The following is a 13,539-nucleotide window of genomic DNA, read 5'->3' on the forward strand; positions in this document are numbered from 1 at the left end:
TAGTTGCTGGAAAATAAGGAAAATTAATGGGCATATCAATGTCATAGACTATTTTTTACTCTTTGTTTTACTGACATACGGCCTACTTTTCAGTCATATGCTCTTTAACAGATAGTATAAGGTTGTACCATCAAGGTTATAATGGAGGTGTTCATGTACTTCAATCTCACTCATGCATAGGTATTTGAGGGAGCCATACATGGCTAAGTACCATGTCCAAGTATGTCAAAGCCATGTGTCAAAGCACATTGCAACACCATTAGTCTTATATAAGAAACAAAGTGCAATGCCTCAAATCTTTCCGTCAAACCAACCTATTCACAAATTATTAACTTCAGTGATAATCTCCCTGTTCTTTATATTGTAGCTCTGTAGGTTCAAATACATTACCACTGAGGTAATCATCATAGACGCAAGGTGCAACATCTGAAAAAAGGAACTGACGAATCTACAATGAGTTTGCTTTTATTATTTTCAACAACAACCTGGGCCCTATTCATAATTTTCCTAACCTTGATGACAGTGTGAGTAATATTATTGTTTGAATATTTTTTGCAGTATGTGGATTATGGGAACTGCAACTGGTGATGCCATTTCAGTTAGAGGAGCCTTTTCTATAAGCCTTGTGTTGAATGTGACTCAATGGTGACTATCTATATCTATATAAAACTCATTATTATAGCTAAACATCAGTATATCAATATACTTCTCCTCAACTGTCCTCAATATTGTTATTGATATTACATTACATTATTTTACAAGGCATTTAGCAGGTGACGTACAATGAAGTGCAGATCAAAAACAGGAACAAGTGTGAAGAGGACCCGAGAGGACAGCACAGTTCCGAGTCCTAGCATGACCATACCAATACAATCAGAACCCTTGAAGAGAATATTACTTTATTGCTAGGCTACACTAAGTCTGGTAATATATGGCAGTGAATGTTTTTGTAAAAATGTAAAGTTACAATCCGAGCTCATGTTATATCTAGGAAATGGGGAGCACTGTACTTATTGTTGGTGTAGATACCTATCGTGAATTTAATTTGAAAATAAGACTGGTGGGACGGAATGGTTTTTACACCCTAGTTGTTGTAGAGTTTAGACTGAACTCTTCTTTCTTGCTTGGAACACAGTGCCATAATTTCTGCTCAGTATAGTCATTTTCTCCTTCATATTCATAGATATGGTTACTGGCCATATGGATTTTTTAAAAAATTGGAAATTCATGGACCTAAACCCATGCCGTTTTTGGGAACACTGCTTGAATATCGAAAGGTAGGCTAACGTTTATACATAGAATTAATAGAAATTATGAGTGTTATTGTGTTTGATAATGTTTTTTTAAAGGTGGGGGCAAGTGTTTTAATATAGATAATATATAATTATAATTAGTGCAATTACAGGGAAAATATTAGGAAGTGGAAAGTATGTATTGCTATAAATGGCTTCAATTTAAGATGTCATGGTACATTTTCCCATTTATTTTCAGGGATTCCACAACTTTGACACGGAGTGTTTTAATAAATATGGGAAAATATGGGGGTGAGTATGGAAATATCAGCAATAGGGCAAACTTATTTAAGATCCACAAAATGTTATATTGCTCCTAGGAATGTGGCCTCCCCCCACAAACATCAAATGATACCCTAATCTAGTCATACATCTATGAATTATCTCCTGCAGACTGTCTGAGGAGATACTATTGTCATCCTAGATGGGATGGTCCTTTTCAAAAGGAATATGTCCCACCCATCTTTCGGTACTTGCCATAACACAATCAGATAAAGCATCCTCACGTCCTGCTTGGTAAGGTATTTTAAGATGGCCACAGGAAAAAGTTGTGTGCTGATGGCAGTTGATTTTGGAGCCATGGAGAAGAAGGATTTTCTGCTTTATTTTGGTGGTGCTTCTTTGTTTGTGTGTTCACTACATCTTGTTTACTTTGTTCCTGTGGCAATGAAAGAGAGTAATAATCTATCAAGGTCTGGTTTATGAGTCTCTCTTTTGGGGTAATTTCATTTTTTCATTAAAAAAAATAGAATTATTCAATTAAATCACATAAAATATATTTTATATGTAGGATAAGTGATGGGTTCTAGCATACTTGTGTTCAGAATTCAGAGTGCTGAACATTAACAAGGGCATCGATTATTGGAATTGCTGGATAAAAAAACAAAACATATTTGAATTAATCTTTGCTTCCCTGACAGATATTACTATACATTTTGATTTCAAGGCACCATAAAACTTTGGGACAAATGGCTTCCCATGTGTTTCTGATTAATTTGGTGAGTTCAATTGCTTCCTCAGTGGAGGTGTTAGAGAGCTTTCAGTATCTAGTCTTGGATTGATTGTATTTTGAGTCAGTTATTGCTGTTTGTCAAAATCATGTGTTTGAAGCATCAGATGATTTCCTAGCGGGTGCTAACTTGCTAGCAGTTTGGCTTTTGGGAAAACATATTTGTATTTTACTAATGCAAAAAACAGCTTTCGTCTCAGTTCCTGTCTTTGACCGCCAGAGACCGCCAGTTCCCCAGCCCTAATTCTCTGTTTCTAAAAGTCTGAACTTTAACCACATAGTGGTTAAACTTCAACTGTTTGTTTGCTGGAATACAGAGCAAAAACAACAAGTCGTTGTCCAAATACTTATGGACGGCACTATGTTTACTTAATTTTCTTTGAGTTTGCTTTCTAAATTGAAACATTCCAAAACTCTGAAGGATTCCAATTCCCAATAGGTTTGTATCTCTTCTCATGATATTTATTTATCTTCAGTTTCTGTTTTGTTCCCACAGATGTAACCCTCTGGGGTTTTTCCCCATTTGCTGCCCTTGGATTGTTGCTATTAAATATATGTAAGCCTATATGGCAATATCAGGCCTTGAATAGAATATAAAAATGCTCTCATTTCTTGAGCGCTCTCCGAAATGCACCTGTGTGATTATGCTCTGTGCATTGCCCAGCAATGTTTTTATGTCCCAAAGGCTTCAGAGATCTACAATATATAGATAGACTGTGATAGATGATAGGAGTCTGGCCCCACTCCAAGCCAACCAGCAGCCGAGGCAGGGACCCCTCCCTCCAAGACCCACATACCAAAGCCTCTCTTTTAAACCAGTTCACCCTTGCTGTGGAGGCACCCTCATACACCCCGAGGCTGTCTTCCCTATCTCTCACCAACACACTTATATCGTCTGCATATGCCAACAACTTTGCGGCCTTATAAATACAGGATGCATGGCACCATTGCAGAGAGAGAGAGAGTATAGTTTACTCTACACAGATGTGATAGATGGCAAAGTGGTTCATGAAAATACACAGCGAACAGAATGCATTCAGATGATCAAAAAAGGAAGTTGGATAGAAACACACAGATTCACAGTAATCTCAGTTAAGACTGCGCTACGCCTGGGACATAGAAAGACTGGGGTCCTCCATGTGCGTTGTTTTCTCTGGGGATGGCTGTGGGCTGTCCATGTGCGTCGTTTTCTCTGGGGATGGCTGTTGGCTGTCCTTGGAGAAGCAAATGTGGAACCGTGAATTGTCGATTTCTTTGGCGGAGATGCGGCCAAGCTAGGGTCATTTCCTATAGGCAGCGTGATGTCTTCTGGTCTAGTCGGTCTTTTGAAGATGTCCATTTTTCTGATCGGCACAAGTTAAATTACATTATTGGCATTTGGCAGACGCTCTTATCCAGAGCGACGTACAACAAAGTGCATACCCATAACCATAAGTGCGCTGAAAGACCCAAGAGGGAAGTACAATTTTAATTGCTACCCGTACAACAAAGATAAGGACCAGTGCCTATTTTTTTTTTTTTTTTTTTTTAAACAACAAATAAACAAACAACAAAGCAAAAGTGACCAAACTTAACTATCCAAATACTGCTTACCTAGCCTATAACTAACTAAAAATACCAAAACACTATGTAAATCACAAAGACAACAATTAAGGATCACAGGGAGGTAGGGAGGGATGGGGAGAGGTGCTGCTTGAAGAGGTGCGTCTTCAGTTTGCGCTTGAAAGTGGGGAGACATTGTACAGTTCTGACCTCAATGGGGAGTTCGCAGGGAAGTAAGCAGGGGGGTGACGTGTGAGTATTTGGGAAGGTTGAAGACCAGACGAGCTGCTGCATTCTGGATAAGTTGGAGGGGTCTGATGGCGGACGCTGGGAGGCCAGCCAAGAGGGAATTGCAGTAGTCCAGGCGGGACAGAACCATCGCTTGGACCAGGAGCTAGGTCGAGTAGGGGGTGAGAAAGGGGCGGAATCTCCGTATGTTGTATAGGAAGAACCTGCATGACTGGGTCACTGCCGCAATGTTCTCGGAAAGGGACAGTCTGCTGTCCATCACCACGCCGAGGTTCCTTGCACTGGGTGATGGCATGAGTGTGGTATCCCCGAGGGAAATGGAGCGATCCAGGTGGGGAGAGGTATTAGCAGGGATGAATATCATTTCAGTCTTGCCTGGGTTGGGCTTTAGATAGTGGTTATCCATCCAGCTCTGGATGTCATTTTGCTGCAGTTGAAGCTTGTTTTGCTGCTTAGAACAAGTTACATTTTCTACAGTGTATTGTGTACTGTGTACAGCATTGTGCTTGCGCCCGGTTCCAAGTGGGTTGAACTAGGCCTAGACTTAGTTACTGACAGGCAGGTCTGTGGTACCCAGTTGCTGTGGAGGACTCAGCCTCAGTGTCTGGAAAACGAGGGCAGGAAAAGACCCGTTGTCAAAAAGCCAAGATGATCAAGGTTATGATTTCTATAGCATGCTTCCATGAATTTTTAAATGGTTTAAATGATGACATACAGTAAGTTAACTTTCATTTAGTACATTAAAGATGCGTGTACATTTGTTGGTCTGGAAATATTAACCAGGGCAGCCACTATTGTTCACATCGCTCCACCTAAGCCCTCAATACAAATGTCTGCTAACTGAATGGAATGTTACATAATGCAGTCCACTGTCTATTTAGAAACAAACCTGCACCCTGATAGCTAATTAAACATGATTTTAAAACATCAAATTACAGTATTTAGGTTTCAGTCTCAAAAGAGAAAATTAGTTATTTTGATCATGTTTAATGATATTTCTCTTGATTTCAGTTTTTATGATGGCAGACAGCCAGTACTGGCAATTATGGATCCTGGAATGATCAAAACTATTCTGATCAAAGAATGTTACTCCATTTTCACAAACAGAAGAGTAAGCCATCACAAGAATGTCTAATTACCAAGAATAAATTATGAAAAAGAAATAATCAAAAAACATTTTAGGCAGGAAATTCATTATTCTGAGTTGAAGCTGATGTTTCCTCTTTTAAGAACTTCCGTCTGAATGGCCCCATGTATGATGCAATAACTGTTGTGGAAGACGATGAGTGGAAGAGAATTAGGAGCGTTCTCTCGCCCTCTTTTACCAGTGGCCGACTGAAAGAGGTGAGCTTCCCTACACTTTTCAGAATAAGCAAACCAATATTTTACATTAGAAAATCTACTTACATATTTTATGTAGAAATTATTTGAACTTTAGTTCACTTTAGAAATCCCTGCCTTCTCAGTGTAGCAGGTGCTTGTAATCTGTCAGAGACTGCACACCCAAACTGGATCGTTGTAAACTGGCTATACATATTTTGGAGGAAATCAGCTAGTCTGCACTCATCGGAATTATGTTGGATGGTATGATGACACAAATATGATTGGTTAATTCAAAATGGGGAGAAAAAATAGGGGAAACAATAGGTGTTCATTTTAGTTTTTATTGGTTTCTTTGGTGATTATAGTGTAATGTAGTAGCAAGTGATATATACCGTAGGTTATGTGGATGCTGTTTTTCATTGTTTCACTGCTGTTTTTCATGGGTTGTAAACTTTCAAACAGGATTTAAAATAGATGTTGCATTCCCTTTTTTCTTTAACAGATGTTTATCATTATGAGACATCACTCTGATAATTTAATTAAGAGTCTTCAGAAAACATCTGACAGTGGGAAATCAGCAAACATGAAAGAGTGAGTAATCAAAGATACAATATAAAGTGGCTGAGGTTAACTGAAAACAGATTGCTACCATAGATTTCTTGATCACAACCAAAGTAATGACAGTGAAAACTTGCTTCTATAAAAGTCTATTCTCATTTGTCTTGCTACATTGTATATGTTCCTTTATACACTTATTTTTGGTTTGTTTTGTTTGTGTGACTTTTTCAGGTTCTTTGGTGCATACAGTATGGATGTTGTCGCCAGCACTTCATTTAGTGTTGACATTGATTCTCTCAACAATCCAGACGACCCCTTTGTGACAAACATCAAGAAAATGCTCAAATTTGACCTGCTCAATCCTCTATTTATCATTATAGGTAATGCAGCATACAGACACCTTGAAAATGTCTACATTATGTTTTGTATAATGGACTTACAACAGGAACTTACAAGTGTCTCTTGGTCAACTTATATAACTACATTTGTTTTTTGTTTGTTTGTAACTACATAAGTTGGATCATATACAGTCAGTGACCACTTTATTAGATAGACCTGTACCCCAGCATGTTAATGCAAATATTGAATCAGCCAATCATGTGGCAGCTACTAAATGCATGAAAGCATGCAGACATGGTCAAGAGGTTCAGCCGTTTTTCAGACCAAATGTCAGAATGGGGAAGACGTATGATCTAAGTGACTTTGACTGAATGATTGTTGGTGCCAGACAGGGTGCTTTGAGTATCTCTGAAACTGCTCATCTCCTGGGATTTTCAAGCACAACAGTTTCTAGGGTTGTAGAGAATCATGCGAAAAACAAAACACATTCAGTGAGCAGCAGTTATGTGGGCATCAATGGCTTGTTAATGAGAGAGGTCAGTGGAAAAGTTCCAGACTGGTCGAAGCTGAAAGGAGGGTGACTAATGCAAATAACCACACATGAAAACAGTGGTATACAGAAGAGCATCTCTGAACACACAATGTGTCAAACCTCTTAGAAGATAGGCTACAGCAGCAGAAGACCAATAAGTATAAATAAAATATTAGTCTAATAAATAATAATAAAGTGGTCACTGTTTTTACGGGGAAGAGTCCCATTAGTTTCACATGCTGTTATTATGTGATAACATAAGCTTCACATTTTATAATGAAAAATCAATTAATTATAAAATAATTTCATACCTCTTAATGTGAAGCATTCTCACAAAGAAAAGCATAACATAATCACCATAGTGATTGAAAATTGCAGACTGAAGAAAGGAATGAATGCAAAAAGAAATAAGACTTAAGGGGTTAACTTACAATTATAGTTTATAGATTTTTTTGATTTTAGTTTGAATATGCTTAAAAAAAATACATTTGACAGAATGTTAGCATGTAGTAATCTTTTAATCAAAATGTTTTAATTCAAGGCGGCACGGATAGCACTGCCGCCTCACAGCAAGGAGGTCCTGGGTCCGAATCCCCGTCGGCCAGGACCTCTCTGTGCGGAGTTTGCATGTTCTCCTCGTGTCTGCGTAAGCGGGTTAGGATAATTTTTTGTCATTTGGCAGACGCTTTTAATCCAAAGTGACTTACAAGTGCATAGGTTCTTCCACAAGTCAAAGCATCACATCCATAACTTGGAAAATACATAGGAGGTGCTGTTCTAAACATAGTCATCATAAGTGCAATATTTTTTAATTTTTTTTTGGGGGGGGGGTTAGACAAGAGGGATCGGGATATCAGAAAGGGGGGCGGGGGGAATCAGGAGGGAGGGCTAAGGTAAAGTTTAAAAAGGTGTGTTTTTAGTCTGCGTCGAAATAGGGGGAAACTACAAAGTCCTCAACAGTCAGTGAGAGGTCGATTGACGGAGAAGACTTAGCAGGGATGTAGAGAAGCTCAGTTTTGGCAAGGTTAAGCTTCAGGTGGTGGGAAGTCATCCACGCAGAGATATCAGCCAAGCAGGCAGAGATCTGTGTGGTGACCTGGGTATTGGGGGGGCAGGAAATAAAGAGTTGGGTATCATCAGCGTAAGAGTGATAAGAAAAGCCATGGGAAGAGATAACAGAACCAAGATACATGGTGTATGGCGAGAAGAGGAGAGGACCAAGAACTTAGCCCTGCGGGACTGCAGTTTGTAGGGGGTGAGGGTCAGAGACTGAGCCCCTCCAAGTCACCTGGTAGGAGCAACCAGAGAGGTAGGAGCAAAACCAAGTGAGTGCAGATCCTGTGACACCCATCCCAGTCAGCGATGAGAGAAGAATCTCATGGTTGACTATATCGAAGGCGGCCGACAGGTCGAGGAAGATGAGAACAGAGGAGAGGGATTTGGCTTTAGCAGAGTGGAGTGCCTCAGTGACCGCGAGCAGGCCGGTCTCAGTGGAGTGGCCACTCTTGAAACCGGACTGGTTGGGGTCATGGAGATTGTTGTGAAGAAGATAAGTGGACAGTTGGGAGCAGACCGCCCGTTCCAGAGTTTTGGCGAGAAAGGGAAGAAGAGAGACAGGCCGGTTGTTGAGGGGTCAAGAGTAGATTTTTTGAGCAGGGGAGTGACTCTGGCCCTCTTCAGGGAAGAGGGCATGGTGCCGGAAGAGAGGGAGGTGTTGATTAGAGAGGAGAGAAAAGGGAGAATGTCATTAGAGATAGATTGTAGAAGGGGAGAGGGGATGGGGTCAAGAGGAGAGGTGGTCGGGCGGTGGGATATAAGGAGTTTCAATGTGTCGGATGAATGAATGAATGTTTTAATTCAATATGAATTAAAGAAATGAAATTAACTCAAAAACCCAAAAAATACATAAACTCAGTGAATATCAATGTGACACTAGGTAAGATTAAAAGCATTGTCTGCTCCTGCACGTGAACTTGACCATGACCCAGGGTTTGTGTCAGCAAAGTGATTAGGCTCTGTGTTGCTGTTACAATGTCTGTATTGCATAACAGTTAGTTTCAGTAACTTTATATTTAGAATACAGTACTGTGATATCAGTCTACAACATATGGTAACTAGATGTAACTTACAGCATAATGAAATAACAATAACCAATTCTTTAACTTCATATCCAGGACATGTGTTGACAAATTATTTTTACCTGCAAAATTATCTAATCTTTTTTTTTTTTAGCATTCTTCCCCTTCATGGCCCCCGTGCTGGAGAAAATGGGCTTTTCCTTTTTCCCAACATCTGTGACAGATTTCTTCTATGCCTCACTTCGGAAAATAAAGTCAGAACGACAAACACATATTCACAAAGTAAGTGAGGGGATAAAAGACACTAATACATACAGAATTAGTAATACTATATCCAGAATTATGATAAATAATACATTTTTCAATGTATCATTCAAAACAAGCTTGGTTTCTTCTAAATGTAGAATCGAGTGGATTTTCTGCAGCTTATGGTGGATTCCCAGACACATGAAAAGAGCACTGTTTCAAAAGGAGAACCACTCAAAGGTATATTAATAAAGCAACTAAAAAGCAAATATATATATATATATACATACATACATACATACATATATTATTTTAAAGAATGATAATTTAAATTATAGTTTAAAAAGAAGACAAATATATGAAAACACCTAACACCTGGTGACCAGAGGTAGAAAGAAGCAATTTGACTTCCCGTTGTCAGAGAGACCACTGATTTTTTAAATATATTATCTTCTGCGTTTCCTAACAACAGGAAGATCGATGTCAGTACTTGGTCAACAGAAGAATGGCATATGATTATGTGTGTTTCAATCTTCAGGACTCACAGACCATGAAATTCTCTCTCAATCAATGATGTACATTTTTGCTGGTTATGAGACCAGCAGCAGCACCCTCACATTTTTGACCTACAACTTGGCCACCAATCCTGAAACAATGATAAAACTTCAAGAGGAGATCGATCAAGTTTTTCCAAACAAGGTGACCTTCACAGCATTTACATTGAATGTCACTGATTGCCTGCTATTTGTTTTTCACCTTCTGTGAGAACAGCACATTATTATTTTAAATAAATGCTCAAATAAAATCATCAAAATGACATGTCACCATTGCTAAAGCATACAGGGAGGTTTGAAATAAAGAAGGGGTAGAACAGACGTAATGATTACCATTATTTGATTATACCACTAATGTAAAGGAAGGGTCCTAGCAACAGGAGAGTAGTATATTTTAGTAAAGCTGCAGTAATGTTACACCAAGTTTAATATTGGTGTATTTCAACATGACATTTCAGAGTTTAGAACAATCTCCTGATTTTTTTTTTTTTTGCATTCTGAAGGCCCCAGTGACCTATGAACCACTGATGCAAATGGAGTACCTGGATATGGTACTGAATGAGTCTTTGAGGCTCTACCCTATTGCTGCTCGTCTTGAGAGGGTTTGCAAGCAGACGGTTGAGATCAATGGGGTGGCCATTCCTAAAGGGACCGTTGTCATGATACCAACTTATGCCTTACACCGTGACCCTGAATTGTGGTCAGAACCTGAACTCTTCAAACCTGAGAGGTAGGATGCTGTTGAGTACTGTATGATTGGAGACATAAAGGTTTTTCCATCTATTAACTGTGCAAGTTTAAGAAAGCACACAAATCAAATTCACGGAGATGGAAAAAATATATCAAAAAGAAGAACTGACGACATGTTTTTCTTCCCTTTCATTTCAAAAATTAATCCTTTGCTGTATTTTTGAATCTTGAGACTTAACTTGTATTTTTTAGGCTTGTATAGCTTCTAAATATGCAAACCTCAATCTTGATTCCCCACATAGGTTTAGTAAGGAAAACAAAGACAGCATAAACCCTCATATCTATTTGCCATTTGGAGCTGGTCCTCGAAACTGCATCGGAATGAGGTTTGCCATTATCATGATGAAACTTGCTGTGGTTCAGATACTTCAGAACTTCAACTTTGTTACATGTGATGAGACAGAGGTGAGTCCCATTAAAGATGTAGCATGGATATATTCTGTGTGTGTTAAAGAGGCAATCCATGTATAGATCTGAGAACTGACAACAACATCCTCAGGAGGGCACTCTAGCACGTGATTCCTCCAAAACGCATGCAGCCAATTGCCATAATCTGAGCTGTACAGTTACTCTCCCTGAAGACAGTTCAACTTGTGCAACTGCACAAGATACCCAGAATGTACTGATAGACTGTCACAGCTGCTATTGAGCAATGAGGCAAGGAATATCCTGCTGACTATAATCTTCCCTCCCCGAGGAACTCCATAGCAATTATCTATCACATTCTGTGAGGCCTGACCACAGAGTCCAAACTCACAGTCAGGTTAACCCCTTCACTTGGAACAATAATCAATAGTTCAGTTTAATCTTCTGGTGATGCTCTGGTGATGCTGCCAGGCCTGTACTACAGCCAACTTCCTGCTTGTTTCAGGGGCTTTTTGCCTTTAGTATCCTCTTCAGCATGTAACATTCTCAGTTGGATGACTTGTCTCGTCAAGGATTTTCCACTTCTGCTGTCAAAAACCCCTTTGTTGCTCCAGCAGTAGTCATTGCCTTGTTACATGATGAAGTGCCGTCCTATAAGTTTGGACTTCAGAATTAATTGTTCAACTTCTGTCTGCACTTACATAATCGATGAAGACAAGTCAGCCAGTTCCACTGGCAGCCATACAGGCCCAAGCCATAACACCCCCTCCACCATGTATTATGGATGAGGTGGTATGCTTTGGATCATGGGCATTTCCTTTTTTTCTCCACACTTTCCTCTGTCCATCACATGTTAATCTTTGTCTCATCTGTTCATAAGACTTTGTTCCAGAACTCTTCAGGCTCTTTTGGGCGCATTTTTGCAAACTGTAATCTCACCTTTCTGTTCTTCTGGCTTATCAGTGGTTTGCATCTTGTAGTGTACCCTCTGTTGTCCTGCTGGTATAGTCTTCTACGTATGGTAGACTTTCACACATCTAAACATCTGCATCCAGAAGAGTGTTTTTGATCTGTTGGGCCGTTGTTAAGGTTTTATTTTTTTCACCATAATAAGTATCTGGTCATCGAGTACAGTGATCTTCCTCAGTGTACTGGGTCTTTTGACATAATTTAGTTCACCAGTTGTTTTTTGTCTGTATGCCTAGGGCTTTTGGAATGTTTATGACTGATTGATTCACATTTCTGAGCCTTATGTTTAATTTAACTGACACTGCATCCTCATGTTGTCACACCCCAACAACAGTCTCCAAAAGCAATTGCAAAGTCTAGAACAAGACTAGACATCAACAGATCTCTTCTGCTTTCACTAACGACACAAATGAATACACCTGCCTAACAAAACACATATGTGAAGCCAATTCAACAAATACTTTATCTTAAAATGGTGTGTATGGGACCAGGCACATAAGCTGCTGTCATTTCTAAATAGTTAATCTGATATGGATGAAAATAGCCTCAAATTAAAGGTTACAGTTTGCACTTCTTATATCACTTCATTCTATCATTTCAGTGCTAGTACTAGTGTACAGAACCAAAATAACAAAAAATGTATCACTGGTGTATCACATATGGGGCTCACAAGTTTTTTTTACTAATGCATCTCATATGGCCATTGAGGATATAATTCATAATAATAATTTCCAATTTTTGTGTTTCATCAGATCCCTTTGGAGCTGGACATTCAAGGACTTGTTGCTCCTAAAAACCCAGTAAAACTGATGATTGTTCCACGTGACAGTGCAAGCAAAGATGAATAAAATGATAATCAGATAAAAAACAGGAAATGTAACATGTATATGTATATTGCTGACATTCTGATAATACCAAGAGTAATGTAAATGATTACAATGCACAGAATGCAATCATTTTTAACTAGTAATTAATTGTCTACTGATTTGCTTAAAATGTTTTATCTGTAATGTTAAATCTCTTTATCTGTACAATACCAGATTAATGTGATAATTGCTTAGCCCATTTTGCCACATTATGTTTACTTTGAGTCTGAAATCATCAATATTTAATACTACTGCTGATTGATATACACTCAGTGAGCACTTTATTAGGTAAAATAAAATAATAATAAAAGTCTCAAAAATTAGACTTATTTTTTATACTTATACTGCTGTAGCCTATCCACTCTGTATACCACTGTGTGCATACTAATGTGTGGTTATTTGCGTTATCACCTTCCTGTCAGCTTTGACCAGTCTGGTCATTCATCTCTGACCTCTCTCATTAACAAGGCGTTTCTGTCTACAGAACTGGTGCTCACTGGATTTTTTTTGAGGGTTTTTTTGCACCATTCTTTGCAATTAAAAATGTGACTCTGTTATTACTGCCTGGAGTTCAGTTCTTACTTTCATATCACATCCAGTGAAATTAGAGAAATAAATCTGTTGTGTTCCAAAATTGCTATTTTGGCCTCCAGTGTCTCAATTTTATCCCATTCTGGTTTTAAGTAAGAAGTAAAAATAACTAGAAACATCTTTTGTGAAGCCTTTAACAGCATTCAACAGTATCCGAGGATCCTTTACCTTTCCGTAGTTAAAGTCTAAACATTTGTCTAGCTTCGACTCATACAGCTTATTCCAATCCCTTATTTTTCTCCTCTTTTATATTTTTCTTTCTCCACACAAGAAAA

The 13,539-nt window shown here is 38.8% G+C and overlaps 1 protein-coding gene across 1 annotated transcript; it reads left to right on the top strand.

The window, feature by feature from the left end:
- Nucleotides 1-453: 453 nt before the first annotated feature.
- LOC133118924 (cytochrome P450 3A30-like) lies at nt 454-12,655 on the top strand. The gene is made up of 13 exons (XM_061229230.1): nt 454-524; nt 1,184-1,277; nt 1,492-1,544; nt 5,104-5,203; nt 5,323-5,436; nt 5,918-6,006; nt 6,205-6,353; nt 9,077-9,204; nt 9,327-9,408; nt 9,707-9,867; nt 10,226-10,452; nt 10,715-10,877; nt 12,560-12,655. Exons 1-13 carry the CDS (start codon nt 454-456, stop codon nt 12,653-12,655), a joined length of 1,527 nt encoding a protein of 508 aa, XP_061085214.1.
- The last annotated feature ends 884 nt before the right edge of the window (nt 12,656-13,539 follow it).

Source organism: Conger conger, chromosome 2 (assembly GCF_963514075.1).
Source record: "Conger conger chromosome 2, fConCon1.1, whole genome shotgun sequence".
In the NCBI taxonomy this organism is placed as follows: domain Eukaryota; kingdom Metazoa; phylum Chordata; class Actinopteri; order Anguilliformes; family Congridae; genus Conger; species Conger conger.

Excerpts from the sequence above, each read along its gene's own strand:
- LOC133118924 (XM_061229230.1), top strand. The coding sequence starts at position 454 with ATGAGTTTGCTTTTATTATTTTCAACAACAACCTGGGCCCTATTCATA. Across the intron at positions 6,007-6,204 it reads AAATCAGCAAACATGAAAGA|GTTCTTTGGTGCATACAGTA; the intron begins GTGAGTAATCAA and ends TGACTTTTTCAG. Across the intron at positions 9,868-10,225 it reads ATCAAGTTTTTCCAAACAAG|GCCCCAGTGACCTATGAACC; the intron begins GTGACCTTCACA and ends TGCATTCTGAAG.